The sequence below is a fragment of the Eretmochelys imbricata genome, chromosome 2, assembly GCF_965152235.1.
Source record: "Eretmochelys imbricata isolate rEreImb1 chromosome 2, rEreImb1.hap1, whole genome shotgun sequence".
Taxonomy (NCBI): Eukaryota; Metazoa; Chordata; order Testudines; family Cheloniidae; genus Eretmochelys; species Eretmochelys imbricata.
The window spans coordinates 88,253,126-88,270,847 of NC_135573.1; the positions used below are offsets into that span (position 1 = coordinate 88,253,126).

Consider the following 17,722-nt stretch of genomic DNA (forward strand, 5'->3'; position numbering starts at 1 on the left):
TTTGGTTTTTTTGTAAGATGCTTATGTCACTTCTTACCCTATATGTCTGATCCTTTTCTCCTTCATGCTGTTGACAAGAATGTGAGCATTTTCCCTCTGAAGAAGAGGGAGAATTAATAATGATTTTGGTTTTTGTTCCTGCAGGCAAGTGAAAACCGGAGGCTCTTAAATGCTCTGAAAACCTTGTTAGACGACTTCCGTTCTGAGCTCCGGGATGATGAACAAGAGCGACATGGGCTCCAGCAGCAGTATGCCACAGACAAGGCAGCTTGGGAGGTGGAATGGACTGAGCTGAAGTGTCGTCTGGAACAGGTACCGTACGCAAGCTCTGTGCCAAAAGACATGTGATTTTTCATTTAAAGGCCTGATTCCCAACCTGGTTTGGAGCTAAGTGAAAGTAATTGACGAGAATTGGTTTTAATCACTTACTGGAATAAGAAATCCATGAGAGTCACATAAGGGATCATATTTATTTATTTTATGCCAGGTTCCTGCAGCCTACCTCACCTGAGTAGTGCCTTACTCCATGAGTAGCCCCATTGACTTCAGTTACATCAGGGTGACTATTAATGGAGTAAGCTACTATTCAGTGTGATCAAGGGTAGAGGAATCTGGCCCTTTATTTTATTATAAGAGTGGGCTGGTAATTGCTCAGCAAAGGGCACGAAATATGTGGGTGTCTGTATCTGATCGGTGTATGGATAAGAAAACGTTTCTTGATATTCTGGTGTTTCCCTAATAATTTCTCATTCACTCAAGTAACTAGGCCATGATGCTAGTTCGGTGCCTCAGAATGGTACATCAATAACTGCTGCACTAGATGCTTTTTGAAAAGAAAACAGCCCATTAATAATATTAAGCCATCAGATCAGTAGGTTAATGTTTAAACCAGCAAGTCAGAGTCGCTGGATGATGCTGTGTTGTGTCCAGTTGAAAGGGAGGCTTTATCTGCCTGTTGTTGTAGGCTATTATTAGAATCATATATATCAATTCATATGCCTGGTGCTGCAGTGCTATGTATTGCTGATCACAGGAGGTGCTCTGTTTTCTGTGGTGGTATAAAAACAAGCCAGCAGAAAACCACTAGGATCCATTTCTGAATCTGATGGACTAAAGTATTAGTGTATGGCATTGAAGGGGCAAAATTGAGTGTTTAGGTCCTGTAAGAAAAATTTGTAGCTTTGTATTATCTATAAAAAGTTGTGTAGCTTTAAATCATCTGTGGAAAGCAGATATAATAAAAATATTCACTACACAGGTGACACATTTTAGAGGATTTACTGTACATCAGAGCACTGTCAAGAGACTCAGTCTGACTCACAGCATTCAGACCTGAACGCTCCTTTCCCAGTTTGTATGCTAGAGGGTTTTCTCTCAGAGTACAGGAGTAGCTTTTATTTATATGTAGTGGAATTGAAATCCGTTTTCTGATCAAATGCTTATAAGTGTACACAAATGTTCTGATAATTGATTGTTTATTTTAAAAAAAAACACCCTTGAAGGCAGGTTTTTCTTAAATTAACCTTTAAATGGGAGTAAAGAACAAAACATAAGAAAAGAGGCAAACTGCAGTTGTTAGCATGGAGTTTGTGTGCGTTCGTGTTTTTGTGGATGTGTGCATTTGTCATTCAGATAGAAAAGTAGTCAGCACCATGATTGGCATAAGTGGGTGGAGGAGTGTTGCTCACTACACACTGACACAGGAAAAAATAGATTTCAGTCTTTAGCACCCTTCAAACTAGTGGTTATGTCAGGCTCAGTAAGATCCCTCTTGCTATCTTTATCATTGTGTGATCCTACCGGTAATATTTCCTGTCACATGGCAGTTGTTGGGTGGTGATTGGTTCTCTTGTCTCCCCCCACCCCGCATTTCCCAAAATCAATGCAAAGAATAAAATGGATCAGCATGTAACACACGGAGATCATCTCTTACCAATATCTGAGTGATATCTGCACATCATGATAAAGACAAGCCCACTAATGAAATATCAATAAAGATACCACATAAATCATCAGAATGTCAATTATGATAGTCCCAATGATCATCCCACTGCGATATAACACATGTACTCTCAACCACAAGGAAGACAGAAATAACAAAACATAACACTAGCAGTTCAAAAACCAAAACATTCTCTGTAGGTTCATTCTCAAAATCAGTGGAAGAGGAACTGGTGAATGACTTATGCCAAATATCAGCTTTGAGTAGTTGCGGTAATATCATTTCATATTCTGTGAAAACGTGGAATAATAAAAACTTGAATCAATCAACCAGGTCAGTCACGTCAATCATGGTGCAACCTACCATGTCATGGTAATGGGAGGCACCATCTTACCTGTTATAAAGAGTAGGGGTTACCATAAGGGGGAATGAGGAGTGCAGCTCCCCCTGCTCTGCTAAAAGCAGAGGAAGAGCTTCCCCTTCTCTTCCTGGCTAGGGTTCACACTAAGGGTACTTCCACACTGGCGCTAGAGGTGTAATTCCCAGTTCAGGCAGATAAACCTGTGCTAGTTCTGATCAAGCTAGCGCCCTAAAAATAACAGTATAGCTGCAGTACCATGAGTTGCAGGGACATGCTAGCCCACCCGCCCCATGGACAATCCCGTCTGAAACCCTAGGTAGAGGCTCAGGACAGCTAGCTCATCCCACTGTCTGTGCAGCCACTGTTACTTTTAGCTCACTAGCTCCATCAGAGCTAGTGCAGGTATGTGTCCCAAGCTGAGAATTATTGCTCCAGCATAGACATACCCTAGGAAGTGCTCCCTCTCCTCCTGGGCAGATGTAGTGAGATCTCTCCCTCCTGTGGCAATCTTTTTTAGCCACTGGGTGCGAGAACTATGAAGGCACCCAACAATGAATAAAAGAATCAGTGCCTTCCTGGTTTCTCTTGCTCTCCTGACTACTCTAGTTTACCTGTGAAGCAATAAGTCAGATTAGAAAGAGTATTTTCCTTGAGATGGTCACCTGTTAATTTATGGTTAAGGAAGCAAGTTTGAAGTTTTGATGGCTGGTGATCCCTGTGTAGGGGTCAGGGAAGAAAACTCTCCTGGTAGAAAAGCACTACATGCCAGCCATGATAATATACCTGCTGCTTTTGAGTACAACAGGAAGATTTAATAGGGTGCACATCATTAAAGATGAAAGCCTTGACCTGCAGGATTGAGAGTGTGTCTTACTTTTCGGGAAGGTCCTTGGGCTTTGATTTTAAGATAATGAAAGAGAATGATGGGCCTTAAGATGGACCAACAAAAGATCTTGCTTTTCTGGGCATTTAGAAGAGCTTGGAGTATGGGAGATATCAGTGTAACAGCCAAACCGTGCTTTGTGTTGCACAGGTGCACTTGGGGCAGAGAAGCTGCAGGACGACTCTTCCTCCTTCAGGTTCATTTCTGGAGTGTGGGGAAGACGACCTGTCTAGTGTGCTCTTTCGATGCTCCACAGCCAAGGAATTGTGGTCTGGTAGCTTTGGAGGTGGTGTCTGGTCACCAGCTTCCCTGCTCATAATCTGAGGTCTATTGTAGACTGTAGAAGAGTTGCATGACACTCCCTTTTTAGTGCACATCCCTCTCTCCCGCTGAGCTATCCTGCCTTTCACATGCAAGATGGCTTAGGGACCTACCATTTGTTCAGCACCAGGCCAATCCACCATGCTTTCTTTTGTTCATCCAAGGTGAAGATTTTGCTCTAAGATATTTAGGCAACAAGTGTTACAGGGAGAATGAGAAAGATAATGCGTCTTGCCAAGGTTTGCTTTTTGTCCTGTAATTTCCTAAACATAAGAATAAATTTACTTACAAAGGATGATGATGCAAACTCCACACATTACAAGAAGATTGCAAAAACAGGGGGCTTGCTTTTCAGCCTGCATTTGATGTTTCACTGCTGCAGGACATCTTGAGACTTAATCCTGGTCTCTGGCAAGTCTCCACAACATAACACGCTAGCTACAGCTATTGCATGTTGTGACATTGTTCCCCCACATTCTAACGAAGTTGTAGGGTTGAGATTGCGCTCTAGCAGCCAGCACCTAGGGCTTCTGTTGTAGGATGGGAAATCTGAAGATGTGTTAATGTCCCTTGAAGGGGACCTGTAAATATTTCAAAACTGTGTCCTAAATGACCCCTTGTTAGGCTAAGAGGTAAGGAAACCACATGAAAGTTACTTCACCTGACTATTTAGGTTCCCTGGCTGTGTTGGCTGACCCAGGCTTTGCAGTAAAACCCTAACATGCATAATTCTGTGGTGTGACAGCTACCAAGTAAACCCAGCAGGAGCTAACAGCTAGTCCATAGTCTTCCAAAGAGAGATCAAACAATAGTAAAAACAATCCTCCACCCCAGCCCCACTCTACCTCTGCACCTGGAAAAATCCCATTACACACAATGTCATATCCAGCACTAAAATGACTTGGCTGACCCTCAATGAGCTGGCTGCAGTGGTAGCTGTGACTCTTCAATCTGCTGTCTGCTGCAGCATCAAGTGGAACAGGAGCCATTTGGACACACATTTGAGAGCTGTAACAAAAAAAAGAAGCTTTTTCTTTGTTTGTTATTTACATTATGAGCTTGGAAATTGGCAGCATTTGCTACATCTTTCTCAGTAAATGAAGTGAGTACATTTTTGAGCTAAATTTCGGGAAGCCTTTCCGGGTGTGCACCAGGATATGGCCGGGGGAAGGAAGAGAGCAAACTTGGCTACTCTTGAAGCTTTATGTTCACCTGAGTGGCTAAACTGCACTGGAGAATATGGCCAGTGATGCCTGTCTAAGATATAATGCCATCCAGTACTCCCCCAGGAGCAGCGTAGCTCTGCACCACCCAAGACTGGACAATGCCTGATATGCATGACTGAGTACTATGTTTGCAGCTCACCTTTAGCCATCACTAGATATCAGGGGTGAGCGAGGAACTTATTCAAGGAAGACAAAAACTTGGAGAGAGAGAGAAATACAAACAGTCAAGTGAGGGGCACAAGACCATGCTTGTAAATGTTGGTTTCAGGTGTAAAGATGAATGGAACATCATTGCCATCAGAACGATTATAGGGAGAGGGTTAGCTGGATTTAATCTACTCTATGTAGATGCTGTATTTCTAATGGGCCTGTTGCTCTGTTATCTTGATGATGTGAAAGAATCAGAAAATTTTGAGGCTGACACGCTTGTGCTAAAATGAAATTAATGCATAGCACGTTTTCGCCTTTAGAAGTTTTCTGTAGTTCTTATTTATTTAGGGTGGTATTTTAAAAAGGGCAGCTCCCCATATTTCCTATCTAGTAACTTATACAGTTCTTATTGCAGTGGTATCTGAGCAGCTCAGAATCATTAATGGATTTTATCCTTCCAACACTTCTGTGTTAGGTAGATGTTATCCTCATTTTACAGACAGGAAATTGAGGCACCGGGTTTATGATGTTGACTTGCCTAAGGTCACCTAGGAATTCTGTGACAGAGTTGCATATTCATCCCAGATCTCCTGAGTCCAATTTCAGCACCCTATCTACCAGCTAGATCATCCTAACTTTCAGGGTGTGTCTATGCTGGAGCTAGAAGGTGAAATTTCCAGCTCGAGGAGACATAGCTGCACTATCTCCAATTGAGCTAGCATGCTAAAAATAGACATATACCTGTGGTCTCAGATGGGATCATACTCGGGGCAGCTAGCCCATTCCACCACTTGCACTGTCACCGCTATGAGTCTATATTTAGCATAATAACTCAATCAGAGAAAGCACAGGTATGTCTCTTTGAACTGAGAATTACACCTTTCAGCTCCGGCGTAAACGTACCCTAACTCTGTCTAACTCTGGTCCCATTGAAGTCAATGGAAATTTTATCACTGACCAATGAGAAGAGAGTTAGACAAATGTTGAGGGCTTTTGAAATTCTAGCCTTATTGTTTTAGTCTCTGTTTTTAGGAACCCCCTCTTAGAAGTTTGACATTTCTACTCTTTCTGTTTTAATTTTTTCATATTACTTTTTCTCATGTGTTGAAGAGAGCTAAACCTGGCACCTGTGTTTCTGGTTGTTCATCAACAACTTCAGCTTATTGAACCAAATTCTGCCAGTGCGATCCCTTTGTAGTCAGACCTCACTTCAGTAGGCTTTCACAGGTGTAAATGGGTGTAAGAAAAGACCCATTGTCTGGGCACAGTGTCATCAGATGTTGTCAGCACAGGGCTAGAAATAATACAGTACTTGTTAGCTAACTGCTGCAGAGACAGCCTAGGCAGTGGGACACATTGTTTATTGTGGACATTACTAAGATTAGCTATTTGTTTTTATAATTTGATAGGTAACAGTGTGTCTGTCTTTTAAATAAGAGGATCATAGAAGTGAGAGGTAGAAGAGATCTATTAAGTCTATTTGTCACTCCCAGTACCCAATGCAGGATTGTTCCCTAGAGCTCACGGTAGTACAGTTTTAAGTTACTCAAGGGATGGGGTTTCCACCATTCCCTTTGGGAAACTGTTTCACAGTCTTTAGGCATCACTGTTGGATAACGTGCCCTGAGATTCAGCATGAATTTCCTGTTGGTCAGAGAGGTATTTCGAACTGGACATATTTCCCAGGAATAAGCGTTTTAAAGTGTTGTCATCTTCTTTCACAGAAGGTGTGCTTTTTCCCAACAGATAGGCCTCCTGTGTGTATTCAGAGTAACTGCTTCTTGCTTTAGAGACAAAAATGAGTTTTCACTACTTTTTACTCCTGTTTGCCCGCAGATCTAAGGGAGAAGCGGCTGAATCGATTCTGGTTCACACATCATTGAGAGAGTTGCGAATGAGGTTCCAGTTTCAGGGCCAAATTCTTCCCTTCCTTACATTTATACAAACCCAACAGAACACAGTGGGCCAGATCCTCTGGTCCAGCTAAGCTGTCTTCAGCACAAACTGAAGGAGAGCAGGGGGAGGTAGTGTTAGGTAACATTTACGTTCCCATGATCCTGGGGCAGAATGAAAAAAGACCCCAGTCCTAGTTTAAAGGCTGCTCAAGGGACCACTCCAAATGCCAGAGATTACTGAGGCCTGGGGATGCCCCAGCTACAGCCATTTGTCCTGTTGCTTTCCCCTTCACCAGGAGCCATGAGTAAGAGTGGGATAAGAGCCTCTGCATGCTATCTGAAGATTACTCCGTACAGAAGGACTCCCAGGGGACAAATCCACTGGCTTTAGGGCTGCTTTGCGCTGATGGAGCCATGCAAAGCAGCCCAAGCATAGCTGAGGACCAGCCCATTGTGCTTACACAGATATTGTGATGAAGTCAGAATTAGGCCCTGTATTATCTTTATTGCCCGTGATATGCACAAGCCAGAAAGAGCCAGTGTGACTCTCCGATCCCAGGATGGGTTTGCAGAACTGGCATTTAGGAAAATTACCTTTTTTTGGTAAACTGAACAGACTGGATCTGGAAACTGTTAACATAAAAAACAAGGAGTCCTCAGAGTGCCATTAGTTTCATTACCTTTCTTGAGCAAAACTGCATTTTAAGATTAGTGATACTTTGGGTGTGAAAACATTAACAGTATCACTTTAAAATGGCTTTCTTTGTCTAGCACAAGCTTTACCTGGGAAATGAGAATAACTAACAGCTTCTCATTTTACTGGCAGCTGGAAGGGAAGAATGAAAAAGCCCAGGGAGAAACTGTCTTGGCCACTGATTCAAAAGGAGCATTTAAGAGGGAGAGAGAGGAGCACAAGAAATTGCTGGCTGACAGTCAAAGCTTGGTGATGGACCTACGATGGCAACTCCAGCACAGTGAGAAGAATTGGAACAGGGAAAACATGGAGCTTCAGGATAGATTGGACAGAGACCGGCGAGAGTGGGAGCGACAAAAGAAGGAATTGCTGAGGAGGATAGAACAGGTAAGAGGTCATTGGCTGATCAGGTGACTAGCTATATATGCTAATTGATACATATTATCTAAATTCAGATCACGGCCAAGAAACTTTATTAAAAAACTGCAGAGTAATAAGTTGGGTTCTTTGCCACATTAGTGTTTCTCATAATATGCAATGATAAAAATACGGTGAGCAGGGGAGGGAAACACAGTATGTTGCATGGCTTATTAGCATCTGAGAAAGCAGTTTCAGGTTAATGGTCATTTCCTGCCTCGTTCCATTTACCCAACACATGCACAATCACATTGATTGTCTTCATCTGAAACCTTTTATGCATCTTTTTTTCTTGTTGAAAATCTAAATCTGACAGTTAGGATTAGTCTAGGGGGTTGCCACACGTCCGGTTTTCAGCTTGTGTGTCCACGTGCCACTTGACAAGCCCTGATGTCTGGCTTTTGTGATCTGGGGAGGAAGAGGCAGAGAAGGGGGCGGGGCCTGGGAAAGAGGCAGAGCAGGTGTGTGGTCTGGGGGGTCCAGTTACCAGCCATTAGAAAGGTGGCCACCCTACGTTAGTCAAGGTTTGGCAGATCGTTCCCTGCCCAGAAAATCTGACCATCCATAAATTCACCACCAAAGATGAAGCAGCTATGACAGTTCAGTCTCTATTTGAATTATTCTCTCTAGTAAAGTAACGCACATGATGATACTGAAGAAGCCAGTCTGATAACAGCTAAGTAGCTACAGTAAGGCCAAATATTCAAATGCTGCTTCTGATACTGCTTATACACAGTTTTTGCCCATCTCATTTCTGTTGCACATTTGGCAATTGTACATCTAACTACTCAGTTTTCATGCCCAAATGCTCAGGAGACTCACTGATTTGAACGTTTGACATCAAGTAGACACAATGGCATTATTATTTGTCTGGAAAAGACACACAGACAGACTCACACCTCAAAGTTGAATAGGAAAAGGTTAAAACACAGTTTTTGGCTGACAGTTGTTATGATCAAAATTATGTATCAGAAGAATAGAAAACAATTGAAATTCTGAGTTTGCATTTTACTGGTTACTTTCTGTCCACGGGACATCGAAAGCTGCACTGCACCAGATTAGTGTGTGCTCTTTAGGCAACAGTTACTCTTGGGTGATATACAAATTAGCTTTTCATGTTAAATTGATGAAAGTCTGGTATTCTTCATAACCAATTTATGAAAAGGGTACACTTTCTTTATTGCACTCTCCCACCTTAAGTGCTTCAGTGAGGAGCTAACGAAGACCCACTAGGCAACACATATTGTGGGTTAAAGAGTACTCCTAATTTATTCCATGATGTTTGAACACAGAGAATTCAGGAAAAATCCTACACTATTGATAATTCTTTAAACCATCACTACATGTGGGAGAAGACAGGGCTTCTAAAATGGGCTATCTGGGCAAGAAGAAAGGAGGGCAGATAGAGAGAGCTGTGCAGACAGAGCAAAAAGTTTGAAATTGATTCAACCTCTCTCTCTTCATTTATAATAATAAAAAATAGCATTCTGCATTTCTTTATCATCTGGTAGCCTAGGATCTTTGAAGGTGCTTTGCAAGCATTAATGAATTAGGCTGTACAACACCCTGTAATTTAGGTAAATATTATGATGTCTGTTTTTCAGATGTAGCAACTAAGGCATGGGACCTACTAGTGCTGTGGCAGAATTGCTAATAGAAACCACTTAACTCTCAGTTTTGTGGGGTGTTTTACCAGCTTAATCTTTCTATGGCATGACTATACTGATGTTCTCCCATGGTGTCTAGAATGGTGTTCTAATGCAAAAACCTCTGATCTCCTCCCAAGAGTGTATTTGGTTCCCAAAACAGGAAGTTCATAGCTGTAAGAAAGTTTCCCTGTGTGTTAAAGGGACACAGGTGCAAACATTTGTTGACAGATGCTTCAGTACCTGTTTGGGTGTTTTGGTTGCTGTCCCTGTGAAGTTTGTTTTGTTTTGTAAGCAATATCGCCCTTGTGTCTGTTCAGTACTCCGGGGGAATTTAACATGATTAGAAGCTGAAAATTAGTGGAGAAATAATTTTTAATGTTTCCTAGCCTTTAATTTTCTTTAAACCAGATGTAACCTATCTGTATCATCTTTAGTAGACTACTTACTAGCTCTCAACTCACCCTGGAACTGTTTCTTTTTGTTATTGTTCAGAAACAGAGTGAGAATTAGTTGTATATGTTGTGCAATAAAGTGTTTGTTTGCAGTATCACTGATAGATTCCAGTTCCAGTCTCAAATCACTACAGAGGATCAGTAATACAGTAACTCCTCACTTAAAGTCGTCCCGGTTAACATTGTTTCGTTGTTACATTGCTGATCAATTAGGGAACATGCTCGTTTAAAGTTGTGCAATGCTCCCTTATAACGTCCTTTGGCAGCCGCCTGCTTTGTCCACTGCTTGCAGGAAGAGCAGCCCGTTGGAGCTAGCTGGTGGGGGCTTGGAACCAGGGTGGCCCAGCAGCCCCTCCGTAAGCTCCCCGTTCCCCTAAGTTCCCTGTGCAGCAGCCGCCCAGCAGGCTACCAATTGCCGGCAGTTCAGCTGTCCCTCCCCCCCACTGCCATGTGCTGCTCCTGCCCTCTGCCTAGGAGCTACTTCCTGAGCCTCTTGTTTGCTGTGGGGGGGGAGGGGGACATTTTGAAAATATGGCTCTCTGCCCATATAAATTCACAAAGCCATCTATGTTTATGAGCAAGCATTTCCCTGTCTGACAGGAAACTACCAGAGATTTGCAGGCTTTTAGTTCAATAGCCTTTCAGCTCTTAGTCATGCTCTGCTTTAAATGGAAGCAATTAGCATATCTCTCAACCCTTTCTTTACAGTGTTTTGCTCTGTACACTCAGTGTATGGGGAAAATACAACAGAATGTATGTTTGAAAACAGAATCTAGAAGATAACAAAATCATATTTGCCAAGTTTCAGACTCATGCTTTCTGCTTATCTGCCTTCATAGTTCCTACATAATACACGAGAGAGAGAGATACATACAAATTATGAAATATTTTATTTTGGATAGTTTATGGGAATAGTACTCAGACATAAAAAACTTGGTGACCTAATTATTTTCACAGCTTTTAAACATTCTCTCTTCAACGTCATTGTCACTGTATTACCCCTTGGGACATCATCCTGTATTATAATATCAAGCTTAATTTTTCCATGAACACACCACCTAGCACTTAAAATTCTTAAATTAATAATGTTCAAAGTTGTTTTTCTTTGTAGGTATGAACAAGAGCATTTCATCCCTCTTCTCCCAGCGTGCATGTGTGTATACATACCAACATTTCAACTGTTGCCAACATTTCAACAAAGTGACTAATGATTGTTTTGGTGCCAAAAGTTTTGGATTACCAACCTGAGCCACCTTAAAGTAGAATGATTTTTAGATGTTGAGGATTTAGCACTTTTTGAAAATCAGGCCCCTTTAAAGTATCTCAGGTTGGACACCCAAAATCATTAGTCACTTTTGAAAAATTTAGACTAATATTTCTAATTTCCACAGAACCATAGAAATATAGGACTGGAAGGAAGTTCAAGAGGTCACCTAGTCCGGTGTTCCTCAACGACCAGTCCGTGGACTGGCACCAGTCCCTGAAATCTCCCTGCCACAGTTTAGGAAAGCAGCAAGCCAGTGCCTGGTATCAAAAAGGTTGAGAAACACTGATCTAGTCCATCCCCCCATGCTGAGTCAGTATTAAGTGTACCTAGACCACCCCTGACTTTTGTCCAACCTGTTCTTCAAAAACCTCCAGTGATGGGGATTCTACAGCCTCCATTGGAAGCCTTCTCCAGTGCTTAACTGTACCTTACAGTCTGAAAGTTTTTTCTAATATCTAACTTGAATCTCCCTTGCTGCAAACTAAGCTGGTTACTTCTCCCTATCCTCAGCGGACATGGAGAACAATTGATCACGATCCTCTTTATGAAAATCTTTTATATATTTGAAGACTCTTATGTCCTCCTTCCGCCTTCTCTTCTCAAGACTACACATGCCCAGTGCGTTCAGCCTCTCCTCATAGGCCATGTTTTCCAAATCTCTTATCATTTTTGTTGCTCCCTTCTGGACTCACTCCAGTTTGTTCATATCTTGCTTAAACTATGGTGCCCAAAATTGGATACAGTATTCCAGCTGTGCTGAGTAGAGCCCAACAATTACTCTGTATTTTACATATGATGCCTGTTAATACACCTCAGAATGGCATTTGTTTTTTTTCAGCCTCACTATGTTGTTGACCCATATTGAATTTGTACTCCACTATACGCCCCACTCGATCCTTTTTCACAGTACTACTGCCTAGCCAGTCATTCCCCATTTTAAAGTTGTGCATTTGATTTTTCCTTCCTTACTTTGCACTTGTCTTTACTGATTGTCATCTTGTCATTTATCTTCATTTCAATTGTTTAATATTTATAGGCTAATCCAGTAAACCATATTGATTTGTCATACAGCTCCAAAGACGGGTAGTATTAGAAAGACATATGAAAATCATGTAGGGCTTGCAACTGTACATGTGTACAAGGAAAAGGAAAAAATATATACTAACTATTTCTCCTTACAATTGAATCCCTAAGTTAGTTACTATAAATGAAGTTGTTTGAGGTGTCCTATAAAATTACCCAAATCCTGAAGTTTTATTCAATTTTTATTCAGTTCTTACTCAATGGTATTGGTTCATTACTAGATGGAAATGATAGAATTATCAATAAAAATGAAAAAAGGTAGAAGTGTTCAATAAATATTTCTGTTCTGTATTTGGAGAAAAAACAGATGATGTCATATATATGCTGATGATAACACTGTCCATTCCACCAGTATATAAGGAGGATGTTAAATGGCAGTTACTAAAGTCAGATATTTTTAAATCAGCAGGTCCAGAGAACTTGCATCCAAGAGTTTTAAAAGAGATGGCTGAGGAGGTCACTGGACCATGAATGTTGATTTTTCAATAAGTTGTGGAACACCAGGGAAGTTCCAGAAGACTGGAAGAGAGCTAATATTTTGCGAGTATTTAAAAAGGATAAATGAGATGACCTGGGTAATTATAGGACAGCCAGTCTGACATCAATCCTTGGCAAGATAATAGAGTGGACTCAAATAATAAAGAATTAAAGGAGAATAATATAATTAATGCCAATCAGCATGGATTAACGGAAAATAGATCCTGTCAAACTAACCAGATATATATATATTTTTATGAGATTACAAGTTTGGTTGATAAAGGGAATGGTCTGATATAATATACTTAGACTTCTGTAGGGCATTTGGTTTGATACCACCCAAAATTTGTATTTAAAAAACTAGATTTAGTTTAAATTTTAAAACTAGATTTAAAAAATTAACATGGCACAATTGAATAGATTAAAAGCTGTCTTAACTGTTAGCTCTCACAATTGCAAACAGGGAATCATCATTGAGTGATGTGTTTCTAGTGGGGTCCCTATGATATTTAACATTTTTATCAATGACCTGGAAGAAAACATAAAATCAGCAGTGATAAAGATTGCAGATCACACACATTGGGGGAGTGGTAAATAACAAAGAGGACAGATCATTGATTCAGAGCAATCTGGATCACTTGGTAAGCTGGGTGTAAGCAAACACTATGTGTTTTAATATGGGTAACTGTAAATCCAGGAAGAAAGACTGTAGGCCATACTTAGAGGATGTGGAACTCTATCCTGGAAAACAGTCACTCTGAAAAAGATTTGGGGGTCATGTTGGATAATCAGCTGAACACAAGATTCCAGTGTGACGCTATGGCCAAAAGGGCTTTTGTGATCCTTGGATGCATAAACAAGGAAATCTTGAGTAAAAGTAGAGAAGATATTTTACCCCTATATCTGGCACTGGTGTGACTGCTGCTAGAATACTATGTCCAGTTCTGGTGCTCATAATTCGAGAAGGATGTTGATAAGTTGGAGAGGGTTCAGAGAAGAGGCACAAGAATGATTAAGGGATTAGAAAATATGCCTCCTAGTGATAGATTCAAGGAGCTCAATAAGTTTAGTTCAACAAAGAGAAGGTGGTGATTTGATTATAGCCAATAAGTATCTTCATGGGTGTAGTGATCCCTCGGTCAGTGGGGAGGAAGGCCACTCTGCCTTGCTGTATTGGGTGGTAGCCCTTCAGCTGAGGTTGCACTGGTGGGGCTAAGCCATAAGTAGTCTATAGTTCTGAGCCCATCTAACAGAGGCAAACAATCAACAACAGTCTGGTGCTCTTGTCTCCACCCTTGGGCAGGGCAGTACACTGAGCAGCCCCTCAGCTGAGGATGACAGTAATTAGCAGTCTGGAGTCCTAGCCCTTTGGGTGGAGTCCAGCAGGGAGCAGGCTGAAGCCTAAGCCTCCTGGCCAAGGCAGCCAGCAAATACACACAATCTAGAGCCCTAGCCCCTGGGTGGGGCATAGCGGAGAGCAGGCTTTAGCCTCAGCGTGTGGGATAAGGCAGCCAGCAAATACACACATCTCGGGGTTCATGTAGGGCTGAGCACCCACATGGTTTGGGGGCTCCAGAAGGATGAGCACCCGGGAGTCTAGTGTCCTATCTCAATGGACGGTAGATCCACACAGGCCTCCTGGCCTACGGTGAGGAGTCTGCCACCCCAGGGGTTGGGTGGCGGGGGACACGGACTCACCCAACTCCACCACGTCCCAACCCAGGGCCCTATCAGCGGTGGAGTGATCCACCACTGGGACAGTGGGGATCCAGCCGCAAAACACCAAACTAGAGGCAGTCAGCCACGGAGCCAAACAGTTGTCAGCTGCCTCTGGGCTACTTCCTACCTCCCCAGTGTTTGGTATCTCTGAAATCCAAAGGTCCTCAGGCTCCTCTGGGTACTCAGTGGACAGTAGTCCCGGCAACTCCCCATCTGGGTCCATCTCTGGAGGCAGGGCGCTTCAGAGCGCAGATTCAGCTCCCAGGTGCCGCAGCAGACCTGAGGCATCCATCTCCTTCGCTGGGTCCCACTCAACTGAGCTGCAGAACCCTCCCTTTATATTTCCTGTCCCACCTTAGTACTTATGGTGAGGGGGGAGGGGTGGGTTTGGCCCCGTCCGCCAGGGGAGTGTAGTGATCCCTTGCTCTCCAGTCGAGAGGGAGGCCAGTCTGCCTCACTACAATGGGGAACAAATAGTTAATAATGAGCTTATGTTGGTCTTTGTTCGTGGGGAACACTGCCTAGTGGTCAGGGCTTACGCCCTTTAAACTGCAGGGTGGGGATGTTGGTAGGAAAGCCTGGGCCCTCCCACTCCACTAAGCTCTGGCCCAGGGCCCTGTGATGGCTATCAGTGATCTGACTGCCAGGGGTGCCTTAAGGGCCACTTCCTACCCCAGCCCTCCCGAGACTGTCCAAAGTTTGCCGTCTGTGGAGGCGGTGTGCAGGAGGTCAGCTCACTGCTTGGCACCTTCTTGTGGCCATGTGCTGCATGGTGGCTCCCTCTCTCTCAGGGCAGCAGCTGCCTCTTCTTGTGGCTTGACCCTCAGCCAGGTCAGTTCCAAGTCTCGCCTGCTGTGGTAAACAAAAGGAGGGGAATTAGCGCAAACAAACTGTCCATGTGTGGGGGGCGGGGGAATGCTTCCATCTCAGGGTGCATCTAAAGCAGGTCCTCCCTTCCCTCATGGGGACCTTTTGGCAGTTGCTGTAGGGAGATATCCTGCTTTCCCTCAGCTCTGCTCTCAGGAACTGCAAGGTCTGCTCTCTTCCCTGGTCTGCCCCCAAGTGAGCTGTTCTGCTTCCCTTTACCTCATCCTCCAGTCTATGCATCTCTTGCAGTTGTGATGGGGCTGACTGAGCCCAGACTAGCTCCTTAACCTTTTATTGCCCAGTGAGGGGTTTGTATACTCCATCATAGGGCTCTTCAGTTTAGCAGGTATAACACGATATTCAGACTGGAAATAAGTGAGAGTAATTAATCATTGGAACAGTTTATCAAGTGTAATGGTAGATTCTCCATCGCTGGCAATTTTTAAATCTAGATTGAATGTTTTTCTAAAAATTATGCTCTCGGAATTATATTGGGAAAGGCCAATAGCCTGTGCTATACAGGAGGTCAGACTGGATGATCACAATGGTTCCTTCTGGTCTTGAAAACTGTGAATAAGCAGAACTCCCACTATTTCAATGAGAATTTTGTAAAAGTAAAAAGTAAGAACCTTAGGATCTGATCCAGAAAGATTTTTGACATGACAGGCACTGTATGGAATTTCTGTATTCGTCATCTCAAATTCACTCACTGAGCTCCAAAATTTCTCTCTTATTCACGTGTGCATTTAAAACTTGGTCATCTTCAAGTCCTCCGTTGACTATTACATACTCTGTTCCTACCTGATTAATTCCACCTGTAGCTTATTGCCTCATGAACTTCCTAAAGAGCCTTCTTATCCAAACCTTTTCAGGCAGTTTTAGCAGCAAATATGAGTTACTAGGACATTCCTGCTGGCATTCCTTGTTTTTGGAAATATCATTTTTAATTGTGTGATAGTTACAACTGCAATGAAAGTTGCCTATGCTATTAACTTCGGAAAATGTTTAGTTCATCCATATTTGTGGCTCCACTCATTCCCCTTCCATTTTTTAGAAGTATGGAACTAGTCACTTTAATGGTTCTCATGTAAATATGCACCTTCTCTGGACATGCCTTGCAAGCCTAATTCCTTAACTAGCTGTTTGACAATGCTGTAGTGTGCTCACCTTGTGGTTTTTAGCCATGCTGTAGTTCCACATAGTTTTGAAAATCTAGCTCTAATCCTTTGTTAAAAGGAATTTTCAACGTCTAGATCTAGAGTTTGGACTGGAGATTGCTAAAAGGGGGCAGCCATTACATTATTGAGTCAGAAGACAATCATGATTATTTTGATGGAACTCCAAAACACTCCTGGAGCTTATAATTACATTTCTTTGGGATACGGTTGTGAGAGCAATTTAATTTCAGGGGTAACTGTATGACATTTAAGGACCTGTGTTATGCAGGAGGTCAGATTAGATGTTCTACCAATCCCTTCTTGCCTTACACTCTATGTACTTATGATATTAACTCCAGACTTTGCCCTGGGCTACACTACGACCTTATGTTGGTATAACTGCATCACTCAGGGGTGTGGAAATGCTGGTGTAGCCAGCGCTAAGTTGATGGGAGATCTTCTCCCATCCACACAGCTACTGCCTCACGGAGAGGTGAAATACATATGATGATGAAGCTCTTCCCTCAGCGTAGGCAGCGTCTTTACTAAGCGTTACAGTGGTGCAGCTACAACTGCAGCGCTGTCAGTGTAGACAAGCCCTTTGCTTTGTTTTGCTTTTTTTTTTTTTTTTAATTCAGATTTCAAATAATGATTTGTTTGGTTTTTTTTAAAGGGGGCATTTAAAAACACGAAGGACAAGATTTCAGAATCTTGGGAACAGCTCCCTGTTGGGAGATGAACACATACTGTAGTGCTAGTTTCGTCAGAGCCAAGCAGTGCTATGCCGAGGTCCGAACTGAAGGTACATCCACACTTCAAGCTGGAGGTATAATTTCCAGCTTGAGCAGATGTACCTTAAAAATGGCATGTAGCCATGGTGATGTGGGCAGCAGGAGAGGCTAGCCGCCTCAAATATGTTCCTAGCGACTCAGGTGGGATCACAGTCAGGACAGCTAACCCTTTGCACCTCCACGGCTACCCTGCTATTTTTAGCACATTAGCCCAATCAGAGCTAGTGCAGGTATGTCTACTGGAGCTGGAAATTACCTGTCCAGCTTGAAGCGTCAATGTACCCTAAGACCACTTTCCTCTGAGTGCCTCTGAGTGTGGATTGCTTCCAAGGAAATTCCTGAGTTTCTTGGCTCCATGTCAGTCTTTGCTT

The 17,722-nt window shown here is 42.7% G+C and overlaps 1 protein-coding gene across 1 annotated transcript in view; it reads left to right on the forward strand.

Moving 5' to 3' along the window:
- Nucleotides 1-17,722, forward strand: part of MTCL1 (microtubule crosslinking factor 1) — a 186,271-nt gene that overhangs the window by 152,336 nt on the left and 16,213 nt on the right. Inside the window, exons 10-11 of the mRNA XM_077809063.1 lie at nt 145-312; nt 7,605-7,859. Coding sequence (XP_077665189.1) covers nt 145-312; nt 7,605-7,859 — 423 coding nt within the window. The remainder of the gene's footprint in view (nt 1-144; nt 313-7,604; nt 7,860-17,722) is intronic.